This window comes from Natator depressus, chromosome 9 (genome assembly GCF_965152275.1).
Source record: "Natator depressus isolate rNatDep1 chromosome 9, rNatDep2.hap1, whole genome shotgun sequence".
Taxonomy (NCBI): domain Eukaryota; kingdom Metazoa; phylum Chordata; order Testudines; family Cheloniidae; genus Natator; species Natator depressus.
Genome location: NC_134242.1, coordinates 54,646,654 through 54,661,680, shown reverse-complemented (window position 1 = coordinate 54,661,680; position 15,027 = coordinate 54,646,654). Strand labels below are relative to the sequence as shown.

The window sequence follows — 15,027 nt, the reverse complement described above, 5'->3', positions numbered from 1 at the left end:
TGAGTGAATTATTTCCTGCTCCTATTAGTATATTCTTCAGCCTCAGGTCCACATCCCACATCTTAGCTCCCTGCAGACAGCACACCCTTCTGTTCTCTGGATCAGCTCTGGTGCCAGGCCTGTCCTTCTTAGTAGGGGGTCACCAATGATGTAGACCCACTTCATCCGGGTATTGGTGCAATTCTCTGGCCCTCCTCCTGTTCTTTCTGGCTGCAAGTCCTCTGGTCTTTGTTCTCTCTTGCAATCTTCTGTGAGTTAGTCTATCCTCCAGTGGCTCCCAACTCCGCCTATCTTCATTGACGCTTCCCCTCTTCTTCTAGGACTAGTTGTCCTTCTCTTCTTCCTTGCCCTCCCACTTTCTGTTACTGCCTGCTGTGGCCCTTCTTCATTTTCCAGCTCAGCAAACCTGTACCTGAGCTCTATTTCTCTTTCAATAGCCTTCTTTTAACAAAGATGTAAAATGGTTTTTAAATTGTTTTATGTGAATAGATTCTGGATTAGATAAGCATGCGGTGGAAGGTGCTAAATGATCTGTGTTGGTCACAGGGCTTTTGTCTGAGGGTGGGAGGTTGTGGAGCAGATGGCAGATGTGCCTCAAGACAATAGTAATGGAAATGACAACTCTAATCCCAAATCAGAAGTTTAGTGGAATAAGATCTTCATCCAACTTACTAAAACACAAGTAATAAAACCCACAAGAAGCAACCCCTAACATGTACAGCATCAATCAAGCATGTTGAGTCGCTCATAGTATAAACCTCTGGGGGCTTAGAATGTGTCTTTTACCTCTGGCTACAGTGCTATGCATAGTTGTGGACACATACCCAAGCACTAAATAATAAATGCACTGTGTTGGAGGGTTTTGCCCCTGTTCCAAAGGGACAGGTGTTGACATGACTAAAGCCACTAGCACAAGTTTCTTTGTTTCCTGTTTCAGCGGAAAGGAGATTGAACTACCCTTTCCAGGTCTGATTCCCTCAAGGCTAGAGAGGGAGAGGGACAGGGGCAGGACATCATGGGGGAAGCTTATGCTGCAGCTAGGTGCTAGGGAGTAGAGAATTTAGAGAATCTCTAAGGCTGCCTTTGCTGCAGGGGACAGGAGAAGTTAAACTCCAAGCCCCAGTGCAATAATTTTCCAAGGGAATGCAAAGGCAGGCCCAATGGAGCTGGGAGCAGAGCCACCAAGTTAAATGAGGGAACACTGTCTCCTCACCCCAATTAGTGCCTAATCTCCCTCTATAGATATAGCCTTAAGCCCTAGAGTATGGGAATGCATCAGAATATCCACTTTTTAAAATTTTGTTTTAGCTCATGGTTTTTGTAGAACAGCATAAAAATCTGCCTCCAATGCTGCACAAACCAGATGGCAAATAAAAATCACCCCATATGCATTTACAATCTCATTAATTTGGCAGTGTGGGGGAAGCAGGGCACACTCATGTATTTTAAATACTTGAGGTTGGCAACATTGCATCCGACCCCCTGCCACTGATCTACGGGGGGGAGGGTGAAGCAACCACCCAGTTAAAAGTGGGGGGCAGGAATGAGACAGCAACCACTCTGCACCCACAACTGGGAGGGGTAGGGATAGACCGGACAGTGGCTGCATACGGCCCTCTCTTGTGCAGAGGACGTGGCCCCTCCCATAGCCCCCACCGGAAGGCGGCTACCTCTCCCTCCGCCGCGCTCTATGGTAACGGGGGATGAGGGGGAGTACCACTAGCACGTGGCCCACCAGCACCAATAGAAAAGGAACAAACCATCGAGCGAAGATGAGTGCTGGCTAGATATTGCGGGCTCTAAGCCCGTCTCTCTGCTGCCGTCAGCTTGTTGGAGGCAACAGAGTCCTCCCAGCCCCCCAGGGTGGGAGATCGGGTTCAGCTGTCCAGCCCCTCTTACCTGATGCGTCCCTGACCCCCCATTTTATCGCGCTGCTATACCGAGTGTGAGCGAAGATCGGAATTACCTCTAATAGGCCTACGGCGAAGCCTATGCTGGGTACGAGGCCGAGGGGCCGGCCGCCATCTTGGTAAAGGAGAGAGATGTGCGTGACCTGCCAGCATAAGGGTGGCCCCTCCCCCACACACCCTTGTCCTGTCAAATCGCCACAGGAACGGCGCCTGCGTCCGCACAGTCAGTTAAGCTCATGCGCTGTTAGGGCTCTTGAGGCGCGCAGGCGCGCATTTATTCTAAGTCTGCCGCTCGTGCGTGCGTCCCTTTGCTGTGAGTCCCCGGCTCCGATTTTAGGGCGGGGTCTGCGGAGGCGCGCGCGACTGTAGTTAGAGAGCCTGAATAGAGGGAGACTCGTAGCGAGTGCGCGAGCCTGAGGGACGGTTGGAAGAGCTTGGTTCCGCGATCGCTCTGTACAGCCCAGGCTGCCAGGTGAGGGGCGCGGCGGCGGCTCCCGGCTCCCCAGGGGGAAGGGGGGCTCTAGGGCCGCTCAGGGGCGGACGGTCCAGGGCGAGGAGTCTGGGCTCCGGAGCTTGGGCTCCGGAGCCAGACGGGCGAGTTTCCTCGCCCCCTCCTTCTCCCCCCCCCCCCCCCATTCGCGGCTCGCAGCTTCCGCGGGGTTAGGCTCCACAATGTCCCGTGGTGCTGGTTCCGCGTCCTGTTTTCGGGCCGCTGCCTGGCGATGCTGGGGGGGGGGGCGAGAATCCCCGGGCGCCGCACTTTCTAGCTGTCTGGTAGCCCCGGCCCGATGTCTCTCAGGGCTTCAGAGATGTAGTGCCGGGGATCGCCGGTGGGCTCCCTCGTCCCTTCTGCGGTCAGAAGGTAGCCGGCAGGCCGACTTCGCCTTTGCTTGATACCGCCCTCCCCGGTGGGCAAGCGGGAGGAGAGATGGCTGTACGGTTGGGGGAGGTGGGGTTTTTTTCTCCTAGTGTTTCAAAATTGAAGGCTAACGTGGTTTTCAAATACTATGCACTTAACACACACTCCCTCCCCCCCCCCCCCCCGCAGCTTTGGAGAAGCCTTGTGGCTTTCTAGCCGTAGCTGTAGCTACCTAAACTCACTCCTGCAAAAGGTAGTTCGGAAACAGAATGTGTTTTAATTACGCCACTGTGAATTTTCACTGTTTGAATGGATCATTGTCAGCAAAGTTACAGTGTACAGCTTCACACACACAAGTTTACGTGTTAACAATTAAATGTAAGCATTAACTGCTTAGCCTTTAAAATGTAAATTACTTTAGTTCTTCTTGTACTGTAGAACTAAAGTAGAACCTGGTGAAACTCTAGCTGTAGAGGAAAGTTCAGGTCCAGTGGCAACGCAGGGCAGGTTCACAGGCTGTTAGGGGTGGAATTTACTCGGCTGTGGAAGTGAGGGTTGTGAACCAGGTGGGACTAGGACTTAGTGCCAGGGATGGAGCAAAGGAAAGAAGCTAGGGAGCTACAGCTGGAGACTGATGACTATAGGGGTGGAAATTAGAGCTGACCAGAGAGCAGGGTTAAAGAGGTAGCAAAGAGCCTTGCAGCCTAAATGCTCATTACACCAAGTAGAAGAAGATGGAGCAACTGTAAGGTTAGAGCTTTCTATGCCACGTGTGAAGTTTTTACAGACAGCATCTAAAGTGTCAGAGAAGCAAGTTACTTATCTTCATCTGCATTTGAAATGAGATCTAACAGTGGCTTAGATGTGATCTAAGCAATAGCAATCTATTGTTAACCTAGTTCAAAGTCTGCTCAAACCTCCTCTTTGATCATGCAAGACACATGTATAATGTCTTCCATACGGTTTTAGAACAGCTGTAAGGGAAGATCTAGGATGCTCTCAAATTGGAAACGGCTTATGAATTGTATTGCTGCCTGCATGAGAGAACTTAATCACAGTATTAAAACATCTTCCATGAAGTATTCCCTGTTGTGAAAGCTTTCTATGTTGGTTGCCTACAGCAGTGGCTTTCCAGACTACTGTACCCCTTTCAGAAGAAATCAGACATAAAAATACAAAAGTGTCCCAGCACACTATTACTGAAAAATTGCTTTCTTTCTAATATTTACCATACAATTATAAAAAAAAAAATTGGAATATAAATATTGTACTTGTATTTCAGTGTATAGTGTATATATAGCAGTATAAACAAGTCATTCTAGGAAATTTTAGTTTGTACTAACTTCACTAGTGCTTTTTATGTAGCCTGTTGTAAAACTAAGCAAACATCTAGGTGAGTTGATATACTCCTTGGAAGACCCTTGCGTACCCCCAGGGGTATGCTTACCCCTGGTTGAGAACCTGTGGCCAACAGGAACCCTAAATGAATAAATGGTTATGCCAGAGAAGCCTAGATTGGACCGGACAGTACAGCATATCCAATACAAAATAGTGTGATCCTATAACTATAACAGAAAATTCAAGGTGCTTTTGTTTTAAATCCCACCCCTGACATGGACTTGCAGTGTGATCCTGAGCGAATGACACAGTCCTCTTTCTGCCTCAGTTTCCTTCTCTGTACAATGGAGATAATGAAACTTAACTCAAGGATGTTGAGATTTGATCAGTTAATATTTGAAGTTCTTGAAGATCCATATGGAAGGTAATTCATTGTCTTAAGTAATTCAGTACCCTTGGACCTACTTGCACAGAATTTAAAGAGAAAGTTACTACTAGGTAGAGGTCTTTTAATTTACCTTTTGTGCAGTTTGATATAATGGTAACTCTCCACGTTTTTTGTTTAGATTTATAAAATAAGCACCTGTTTGTAATCTCAATTTCACAATGAATATCTCCAGGACTCTTATCTTTAGCAATAAATATACAGATATGTATCAGCAAATGTAAATACCCCTTTCCACCAAGCAGCCATAATAAAATTCCTCCAACCCACAGCCTGCGCGCCCCCCCACTTCGTGGGTGGAAAGATGGGCCTTGCACTGTGCCTGGAAAACCATATGGTCCTTGGACCAACAGGGAGAAGATTTTCTAAAGTTGAGAACACCCTGCTAGTAACTCCCTTTCTCTTTCTGAGAGTTTGTCAGCTGAGAACTGCCTCTGATCCTAGCCACAGCAGTGTAGCTTAAGGAGTCGAAATCTCTTGACTATAATATCAAACAATTTAGGACTTTATCGGTTTAAACCAGCTCCTTGAATTCCACTTGGAAACTGATCGTTGATCATTGTCCATAGATCACGGAGCACTGATGTTGCATAATTATAGCATGGAACTCCACCTAATAAACACAATGTCATATATTGCACTAGCTTTTGTTTCTTAGGCTTTGTCTACCCTGTACTTTCATTGTTAAAACTTCTGTTGCTCAGAGGTGTGGAAACCCCCCATCCCTCCTGAATGACAAAAGTTTTAACGACACAGTTCTGGTGTGCATGATAGGCGGCTGGTGACCCGGCCATTGTGGAAGCCTAGACCTCGGCTCCTCTGCTTGTGCCCGAAGCTCCGCCCCCACCCTACTCGTCTGCACCTCCACTGTAGCGCCAGGCGGCGCAGCGACAGCAGCCCCCAGCCCTAGTGTGCCACCGCAATGGCAGCAGCCAGGGCAAAGGGCTGGGGGGAACTGCAGGAGGGGGCCTGGCCTGGAGGCAGGGTGTGGGTGGGGCCATGCTAGGCTGTTTGGGGAGGCACAGCTTCCCACAGCCTACGATTTCCATGCCCATGATGTGGACAGTGCTTCATCCGTGGGAGCCACACTCCCGTTGACTAAGATACCGTCCCACATTGGTGTTTTATTTTATCGTCAGGAGAGCTCTCTCCCATCGACAAAGAGCGACTACGTTGTGTGCCTTACAAGGCACAGCTGTAGCAGCACATCCGCGCTGTTATAAGGTGTGTGGTGTAGACATACACTGAAGCCACTCAGGCTATTTCCTTCACACATGCGCGCACACACACAATGTGTAACAGTAATTCAGTCCTGAAGGCACAGTTAACTGTGGCAGGTAAATTTGCACTCTTCTTGCTATGCAGATAGCAAATTTGGATACATCTGCTTCCTGAAATCCCTGGTAATAACTGAACTCCCTAGCAAATAGTCTATTCTGGTAAACACCGCTTGTTCTTGTGAAAATTACTATTGAACATTTAGTAACCACAAAGGGTCAAGGCCTCCGGTTTTATATCTTGGTTAAGATGACATATTGTAGGCAGTCAGTAGCAATCATCACAGTTCTCTACCTGTCTAGCCATTGTCAGGTTTCAGTTTAAGATATATATTATGGAAGAGATGAGTTTTGGGGGACTTGAAGGAGGATTAGGTGGTGGTTTATGGTTTTTAATTGGAAGCCTTTCTCCCCCCCCCCCCCCCTTAAGGAGTGGCATGGGGGAAGGAATGCAAGTGCTTGGAGAACAAGCAGAAAATTGGGTGATCAAAGTTGGCATCAGTGATAGTGAAGGTGGGAGTCAGCCTGGTAGAGTGGGGCTATAAATTATGGAGACTTTTTGTGAGTAAGGACAAGAAGTTAGTTTTTGATGTGGTAGATGAAGGGGGAGCTAAAGGAGAAACTGGGGGGAGGAGCTGGCAGAGCTATGAGGCAAAAAGATTTTAGCAGCATTTTGAATGGTAGAATTAGGTTGTAGACATTTTTCAGAGTAGCAGCCGTGTTAGTCTGTATTCACAAAAAGAAAAGGAGTACTTGTGGCACCTTAGAGACTAATAAATTTATTTGAGCATAAGCTTTTGTGAGCTACAGCTCACTTCATCGCATATAGCTCACTTCATCGGATGCGATGAAGTGAGCTGTAACTCATGAAAGCTTATGCTCAAATAAATTTGTTAGTCTCTAAGGTGCCACAAGTACTCCTTTTCTTGTTGTAGACATTGTGATTAGAGAGGAGATGACGATTTTTCTAATTTTGCTTACCCTATCACATTTCAAAGTTCATAGAATATCAGGGTTGGAAGGGACCTCAGGAGGTCATCTAGTCCAACCCCCTGCTCAAAGCAGGGCCAATCCCCAATTTTTGCCCCAGATCCCTAAATGGCCTCCTCAAGGATTGAACTCACAACCCTGGGTTTAGCAGGCTAATGCTCAAACCACTAAGCTGTCCCTCTCCACCAAAGAGTTGTTGAACCTCTTCCTTTAATGATTATTTACAGGACACTTAAAAGTGTGGGGGAGGAGAGAAAGCTGTATGCATTTTGTCTGAATTCTGAAAAGGCAATTTCCTGTAAACTCTAATTTGGGCATGTATTTGTATTAATAGTTTCTTTTAGAGAAACAAGGTAGGTGAGGTCGTATCTTTTACTAGTCCAACTTCTGTTGGTATACGATGCAAGCTTTTGAGCTACACAAAGCTCTTCTTTAGGTTTTATTTCAGTTAGTTTTTGTAAAAGGTGTAGGCTTTATAACTTTTCCAGATGCAAAAGATTTTTTTTTCTTCTCATATAGTTTGAGTGGAATTTTCTGAAGCACGCAGTGTTGGCTTAACTTTGATTCCAATGAATTAAATAGAATTGGAGTTAGGCATTCAGTGTTGGTCTTTGAATATGGAGTGAGATTTTCATAACAAAGGTAAAGATAAAAATGGTATTTGACAGGAAATCATTTGAGGTGGTCCAGAAGCTGGGTAATACATGCAAGTAGTTTAGAATGGTCTCTGTCTTGCTCACTATCAAGAGACCATTGAAATTTGATTGCACAGTAGTGGTTTTAGTAGGTGTTTGGTCTTCATATTATCCTGTTTGTAACAAACTAAAAAACATTTTGTTCACAGAGTGGCTGACCTTCCATAAGGATGGCCAAGGTAAGAACAGCATTTGTATCTTCATTAATTACAACATAAAAGCATAGTTTTTTATTAAGGTTTTTAGACAGTGCAACCGTTCCTTCATGTGCAATGAATATAAAGTTTTTAGAGTGTGGGGTCCACAGTCAAGTGTATGGAATATTTCAAATTTAGAGATGAATGAAAATAAACTTTGAACCGTTTGGTAACAGATGAAATTATGCAAAACGCTGTTTATGAAAGTTGTTTCCCTATTGAGGTTATAAAGGGAAACCATGTAGCTTTTTTCCACTGAAGTAATGTCCCTCACTTGAGCAAACCCTTTACCCCAACTGTACTATTTTGTATTTGAACTTCTCTTCTGCCACTGTGTACCCAGTTTTGCAGTCAGCAACAAACATTCAGGAAAAGGATGAGCACCAGTTTTGCCCCAAAAGCCAGCTGGGGGATGGACAGATCCTTTAAGCAAGATTATAAAAGCAACAATAGAGTTTTTAAACCAAAAGAGCATATAAATGTAACAATCACCATATAAAATTCAGATTTCTTGTTCCACCCATTTTGTGTCAAAAGTAGAAATCAGAATGGCCCATGTTAACCTATTGTCACTGACATAAATTGTGTAAAGTGTTTGAGTAGTATGTTTGGGGAGAGTAACCAATATGTCTGAAAACTTTTTCTGCTATTCTTTAATGTTGGATGTGTTTATACGTTGTAAATTGAAAATGAAAGTTGAGTCCTTTCCAGAGCACCCTCTAGTTTTCCTTCTGATTTTAATGAACTGATCACAGATTACTTTGGGCTAGAAGGGACACCTGTATTAAGTCAATCCTCTTTCTTTATTATAAGATTTCTAATATATTACCTCAAATAGATTATCATCAGATAACAGGTAGTTTTTAATTTTTTTTATTTGTATGTGTCAGAACTGACTAGAAATGTAGAGTTGCAATTTGATTTAGCATGTGCGTAAGTCCCATCCACACAACCACTTTTAAAATGGCGTTAAACACCACACATTTTTAAAAGTAGTTAGCATGATTATTACACAACCATAGTCTGCTGAGGGTAATATTGAATATAATTTACTATAATTCCTGGAAGGATAGTTGGAATAGACTACACTAGTTGTGAAAACTTTCACTTAGCACAGTTAATCTATTCTGTGTTGTAAAATTGTCTTCAAAATTGTTTAACCATTATGGTAGCGTGAACATAGCTGTAGTGGGTTTCTGCACAACATGTAGTAGTATTAGGGAGAGAAACACATCCCGTGAATTTTCAGTTTCATTTAAACTCTTGGAGGAAAAACATGCCATTTATTTTAATCTGGAAATGAAACAGATATAATAAAGCTGTTGCTATCTAATTTGTCAGTGAAAACTTTGATATGTAAATGTTTTTTAGGTTTACATTGTGCATGTGCAGCCAGTCATTTATGTATCTACACTTATAACAATATAATATACAAAAAAGGATTCCTATATTTTACTTCAGGCACCTTTTGACAGTTATTTAGAAAAACAATGCAAATAAAATCAGCAGTGAAGTCACAACCAAAACCAAATCATGAATCCCTTCCATTCCCTAAAGCCTGAGTGGAAAAAGTAGGCCTTGCAATGTGTGATACACACCAACAGGTTTGGGTTCTTTCAGACCAAAGGTTGGGGTGTAAGTTCCAAAGGTGAGGGCCTTTTACAGAGAACACTCCTGCCAGCTCCCTTTGTTTTAACTCAAGGTGACTCAAACTTGAGTGCCTCTTCTGTAGAGAACGGTGTGAGCAACAAAGACTGAAGACTTCAAATATTTTCCAGCTCTGCCTCTAATTTGTAATTACAAGCTTCAGAACTGTCCTCCGTTATTTCAACCTATAGCATATATAATCTTCTGATTATTTTATTTAGCAACCGCCTGCCCAATTTACCAATCCAGAAACTCCTGGCTATGTTGGATTTGCAAACCTTCCCAACCAGGTTCATCGGAAGTCTGTGAAAAAGGGCTTTGAGTTCACTCTCATGGTGGTTGGTAAGAGAATATTTTTAATAGACTCTTCTAATTAGAATTTAGAAAACTGGGGATTAGACTGAATGCAATGTAACTTCTCGTGTGAAGGAAGTCTTCATATACTTTATATAGTATCCAGTGGTTCTGTCCTGTATAGTTGTATAGTTTGAAGTATACTTGAGTTTAATTATCATCTTTAATGTGTTAATGAGCTAGCTGTTCCACATAAGTAGTAATACATCCAAACATTGTGTGTGGTAGCTAATTCTGTAGGTAAGATTAAGAAGGTCTTCTCACACCTTTTGGACTCATTACTTCCTTCTGTTTTGTCCTTTGGGACTTAAACTTTCTGTGCTTAAGTGGGTTTAAAAAAAAAGTTTGAGGAAAAGTCTTATTTTGCTGTTTTGAGTTGGGAAATTCCCCCCCCCCCCCCCACATATCCCTATTTGAACCATTTATTGTGCTCAGATAATGCAAAAATGGATGAACTTTGAAACTCAGCATGTGGCCAGTCAGTGAGTAGTAGTGACTAAGCATGAAGAAAATTGGTGTAGCAATTTTCAAGTTTTAAATGTTCCATCCTTGCACATTTAGTTTTCCATTATTTGTTGTAATCGTAATTGTATTATGCGTGCCCAGCAGCGTATGGGAGCTGATACAATTTCACTTGGAAAAAATGTCTGTAGGCATAAAATGATTAACTGTACAATTCTTTTTTTTTTTTTAATGTACATTTAAATGGGAACTTGACAGGCCATTAAATTGAGATAGATCACTTTAGAGTTACATAAGGAATAGCAGAAGAGGTCAAAAGAAACCCTTTCATACCAAACTGACCACCTCATTTGGCTCTGCAATTCAGCAGTCCTCAGACTCTCTTTACTCCCCACCAGGCTCCCAAGTCAAGGTTAACTCAAAAAGAAAAGGAGTACTTGAGCATAAGCTTGCTCAAATAAATTTGTTAGTCTCTAAGGTGCCACAAGTATTACTTTTCTTTTTGCGGATACAAACTAACACGGCTGCTACTCTGAAACCTGTCATTATGCAAGGTTAACTCACATTACACTTACGTATCCCTGTTACTGTGGAAACCATAACTTTTGAATTTCTGGATTTTGAGCATACTAGTTCTCAACCTTAAAATATGTTTTTACTGAAAAGTGGCATTTCAGGATCCTATCCATCTATTCCAGACTACCGGTAAAATTGTGGTGTTTAAAAACAAAAACAAAAAAAAAACAACCCAACCCAGCAGCCCAATCCCAGATCTGAAAACAAAGCTGTGTTATATCTTTCACACATCGTTACTAGTAATAAAAACTCCCTTTCATTATTTGCTTCTGTCAGATGTACCCCACTGCAGGAGTTGGCTTGTGAGTCATGGAACTATTTGGTGGTAGAACCGTTAGTGGTTGTTTATGTACCACCTGAGTTGTAATCATTCTAGAGCCCAAGACTTATAAAAGACCTTCTCAAACCCATAATTATTTCCTTGTTTTCTGCCAGCAGAGCAGCCACAGCATTACTTCTGTCCTGTTTTTGTAGCTTACAGTTGAATGCTAGGAAAGCTTTGCTTTTCACATTTTATTAGAATAATTCATGAGAGCCTGCTTGCATTACCTAGAGTGAGAATTCAAAAAAATTTTAAATCAGTTATACTGTCTATTGAATGTCTCTTCCTTGATAGTTCGGGTTTTCATCAGCTCTGCTGGCTTTGTTTTGGATAAAATCTTTACAGGATACATTTAAACAGCTTTTATATAAAATGTCAGTTTACTTTCTAAAACTTTATCTGCTAAGAAACCCCCAATTCTCAAATTATTTATTTTTAACCTTTTTGAAGTCTACTATTCTGTAATCCAAAACATTTAAACAATTCTCTGCTGCAGCTAAATTTAATTCCCAGCACTCTGTGACATCAGCTGAAAATACAACTATGTAAAGTGGCTTTGGCATAGAGCCATGTATAAATTATTAAACAAAACAACCTAGTGTCTGCTCCATTCAAAAACAAATTCATGTATGGAAACGAGACAACATTAGTAAAGGAGAAAACACTTATTTGAAAGTTTCTGTGTGGGATAGCAGTGTTTACTGTATGTTACCTATCTGCCAATAGTTTTAAGGTATAAATAAAGAGATTTGAGGAGAAAAATTAGGGAAAACAACAGAACTTCATTGAAATGCATTGTATTAGGAGAGTTTGGATGATACTTTGCTAACCTAGAGGGGCAGTAGATGTGAGTTAAAAATAAATTACTCAAAATTCTGATTATTTCAGCAATTTGGCCTGAATGTGTCTGTCTTCTGTTCAGATATGTATAGGTAAACAAAGAGTGGTTTAACTTTTTCTTCTGTTGTGAATCATATTTAATGTCTTTATTATTTTGACCTATAGTCTTATTCTTTAAAGTCAAATGTCTTCATTCCCAGGAAACTGGGATGGGATAAATTTTCTTAAAAGCTGTGTATGCTGATATGGTTCTGACCATAATTCTCCCTATTTCAATGACAGCTTCCATTATTGATTGTCCAAATTATCCAAGTGTAGACAAATTGGCTGATTCATGAAAATGCAAGCTGACATTTATATTATTCTGGCTGCTTGGCCATGTTAAACCAAAAGAAAGCTTGTGTTAATTGACCAATTTAAGGTTTCCAGCACTAAACTACTGCCTTGTCTAGGCTTGGGATTAGCCCCAAATTCATTAATCGGTGGTCAGTTGCCAGTGTAGCTGCACTTATTCAAACTTTTAAAGTAGATAAGGAAAACTGTGGTTTGTTTTGGTGTGGAGCTTAGCCCAGTTTCAAGCAGTAGTAAACTCCATCAATAAAAATCATGGCTTTCTTGTTGCATGAAACTGTTCAGCCAGCAAGCTCCATTCCTGAATCAGCTGATTGTAGGAACTGGTTGTAATTTTTCAGTTTGAAAAATGGCCATTTTTCTAAAACATATGACCAACTATTTAGCTGGTTGGGTTTTTCATTTTGTTATAGTTTTTAATTTTCATTTTGGTCTTCATATTCAGTCATCACATTTGTGTTTGATCAGTGTCATTGGTCATATAGCCCAGGGGGATTGACTGGCCCATCTTTCTCTCTTTTTTTTTTCATTTTTATTTTATTTTTTTGTTCAGTTCTGTTGATCAGTTTAATGAAGAACAGGATCTTTGACAAATCAGTTGGATACATTGTCAAAGATCCTCCCCACCACCACCTCCCCCTTTGAAACAGTTTGGCTACATCAGAAGCTGAGCAGTTTGACAGAGGTCATGGTCTTCATCAAAGCAAATGGCTAAAGTGTCAAAGATCCTGGTTTTCAACTATGTAGCCATTCCGTTGTTGAAGATCCTTTTTTGTCCGATGCAACATAAATGCCCTGAACTAGCAAACGTATTAATCACACGTGTTAGCCTTCAATTACAGGAAACATTATTTGGTGCATATGCCAAAAGGTAGTTTTGTACACCACTTTGTAACAGTTTGAAAAGACTTCTGCATACCATATCAGACAATATAAGTAGCAGATATAATTGTTTTCCATTGGCTAACCGCGGCACAAAGATTTGATTGAGAAGTATACCAGTAACTTTTTTTTTCAGTCAGTGACAGTTATTAAATAATCCCAGATGTACTTCAAACTCTTACTATATGCAAAAATTTCACTACAACTTTTAGTTTAAAAGCTACAGGAGACTGAAAAATCATAAGACTCAGACTGTGAATTTAAGGTCAATTAAAAATTAGAGCTCTAACAGATTTACATGTAAATCTTCAAATATCAAGCATTACTTACAGCTTATGTGCTAAAAATTTGGAATATATAAAATGAACTCCTGCTTTAAGCGCATAATAGCGGCCTGACTATGTCATTACCACTCCATGTCAGTTTAATCCACAATTTGAAAGACTTGGTTACATTTAACTTAAGAAAAATATCTATAATCAGATGTTATATATCATTTCTGAAAGGTTAATTATGTAGAACGTATTTATGATCAGCATATTTTCAAAATGAATCATAGGTGAATCTGGATTGGGAAAATCTACTCTAATAAACAGCCTGTTCTTGACAGATCTCTACCCAGAAAGGATAATCCCAGGAGCAGCCGGTAAACATTTTTATTTCCTAATGTCTCTTCAGTGTGAATGAACATAACATAAGAATGGCCATACTGGGTCAGACCAAAGGTCCATCTAGCCCAGTATCCTGTCTTCCGACAGAGGCCAATGACTGGTGCCCCAGAGGGAATGAACGGAACAGGTAATCATCAAGTGATCCATTCCCTATCACGCATTCCCAGCTTCTGGCAAACAGAGGCTAGGGACACCATCCTGCCCATCCTGGCTTATAGCCATTGACGGACCTATCCTCCATGAATTTATCTAGTTCTTTTTTGAACCCTGTTGTAGTCTTGGCCAAGAGTGGCCAACCTGAGCCTGAGAAGGAGCCAGAATTTACCAATGTACATTGCCAGAGAGCCACAGTAATATGTCAGCAGCCCCCCTTCAGTTCCCCACCCTGCTCCCAGCGTCTACCATGCACTGACCACCCTGCCGATCAGCGCCTCCCCCTCCCTCATCGCACCTCCCAGTCAGCTGTTTCGTGGTGTGCAGGAGGCTCTGGGGGAGGAGTGAGGGCACGACAGGCTCAGGGGAGGGCCCAGGAAGGGGTGGAGTGGGGGCAGGGCCTATGGCAGAGCCAGGGGTTGAGCAGTGAGAGCCCGCCCTGTCACATTGGAAAGTTGGCACCTGTAGTTCCAGCCGCAGAGTCAGTGCCTATACAAAGAGCCATATATTAACTTCTGAAGAGCCGCTCCGGAGCCACAGGTTGGCCACCCCTGGTCTTGGCCTTCGCAATATCCTCTGGCAGAGTTCCACAGGTTGACTGCATTATGTGAAGAAATACTTCCTTTTGTTTGTTTTAAACCTGCTGCCTATTTTTGTTTGGTGACCCTTAGCTCTCGTGTTATGAGAAGGAGTAAATAACACTTTCTCCACGCCAATCATGATTTTATAGACCTCAATCATATTCACCCTTAGTCGTCTCTTCCAAATATGGTTGCATATTTGTGCTAGTGTAGCTGTGATAGGCATTTGTGACTGGAATACTGCAAACAGTATTCAAACTGCATTGGCTGGAGAGCCCTACTTGCTTATTATCTACTTTATGCGTGCTAGGGAGGCAGTACACTTCACCCCAGGAAACATGAGCCCTTTGCATCTGTTAATGAGCCCATGTGGTCAAGTGAGGAATGATGATGAATAGTACCAAAGAGTCTGCCTAGTTCTCTTTGGAAAAAATGCCTTCATGGCACAGAAAGAAGGGAGGACAGAAGTCTTTTTGA

General features: G+C 42.2%; 2 protein-coding genes across 11 annotated transcripts in view; one reads left to right on the top strand and one right to left on the bottom strand.

The window, feature by feature from the left end:
• HDLBP (high density lipoprotein binding protein) overlaps nucleotides 1-2,085 on the bottom strand; it is an 86,920-nt gene extending 84,835 nt beyond the window's left edge. Inside the window, exon 1 of the mRNA XM_074964210.1 lies at nucleotides 1,967-2,085. The gene's annotated coding sequence lies outside the window, so the exon portion shown is untranslated. The remainder of the gene's footprint in view (nucleotides 1-1,966) is intronic.
• The window catches only part of SEPTIN2 (septin 2), a 55,106-nt gene continuing 42,049 nt past the window's right edge, over nucleotides 1,971-15,027 (top strand). For 3 of the 10 annotated variants that reach the window (XR_012641029.1, XM_074964219.1, XM_074964215.1), the window contains exons 1-4: nucleotides 1,972-2,382; nucleotides 7,664-7,693; nucleotides 9,580-9,700; nucleotides 13,705-13,791. Coding sequence is in view for 8 of the 10 variants with exons in the window: in XM_074964219.1 (XP_074820320.1) it covers nucleotides 7,685-7,693; nucleotides 9,580-9,700; nucleotides 13,705-13,791 (217 nt within the window). In the remaining 2 variants the exon portion in view is untranslated. Of the gene's footprint in view, nucleotides 2,383-7,663; nucleotides 7,694-9,579; nucleotides 9,701-13,704; nucleotides 13,792-15,027 lie in introns of all 10 variants that reach the window. The other 7 variants (XM_074964217.1, XM_074964221.1, XM_074964222.1 and 4 more) reach the window with 4 other exon arrangements.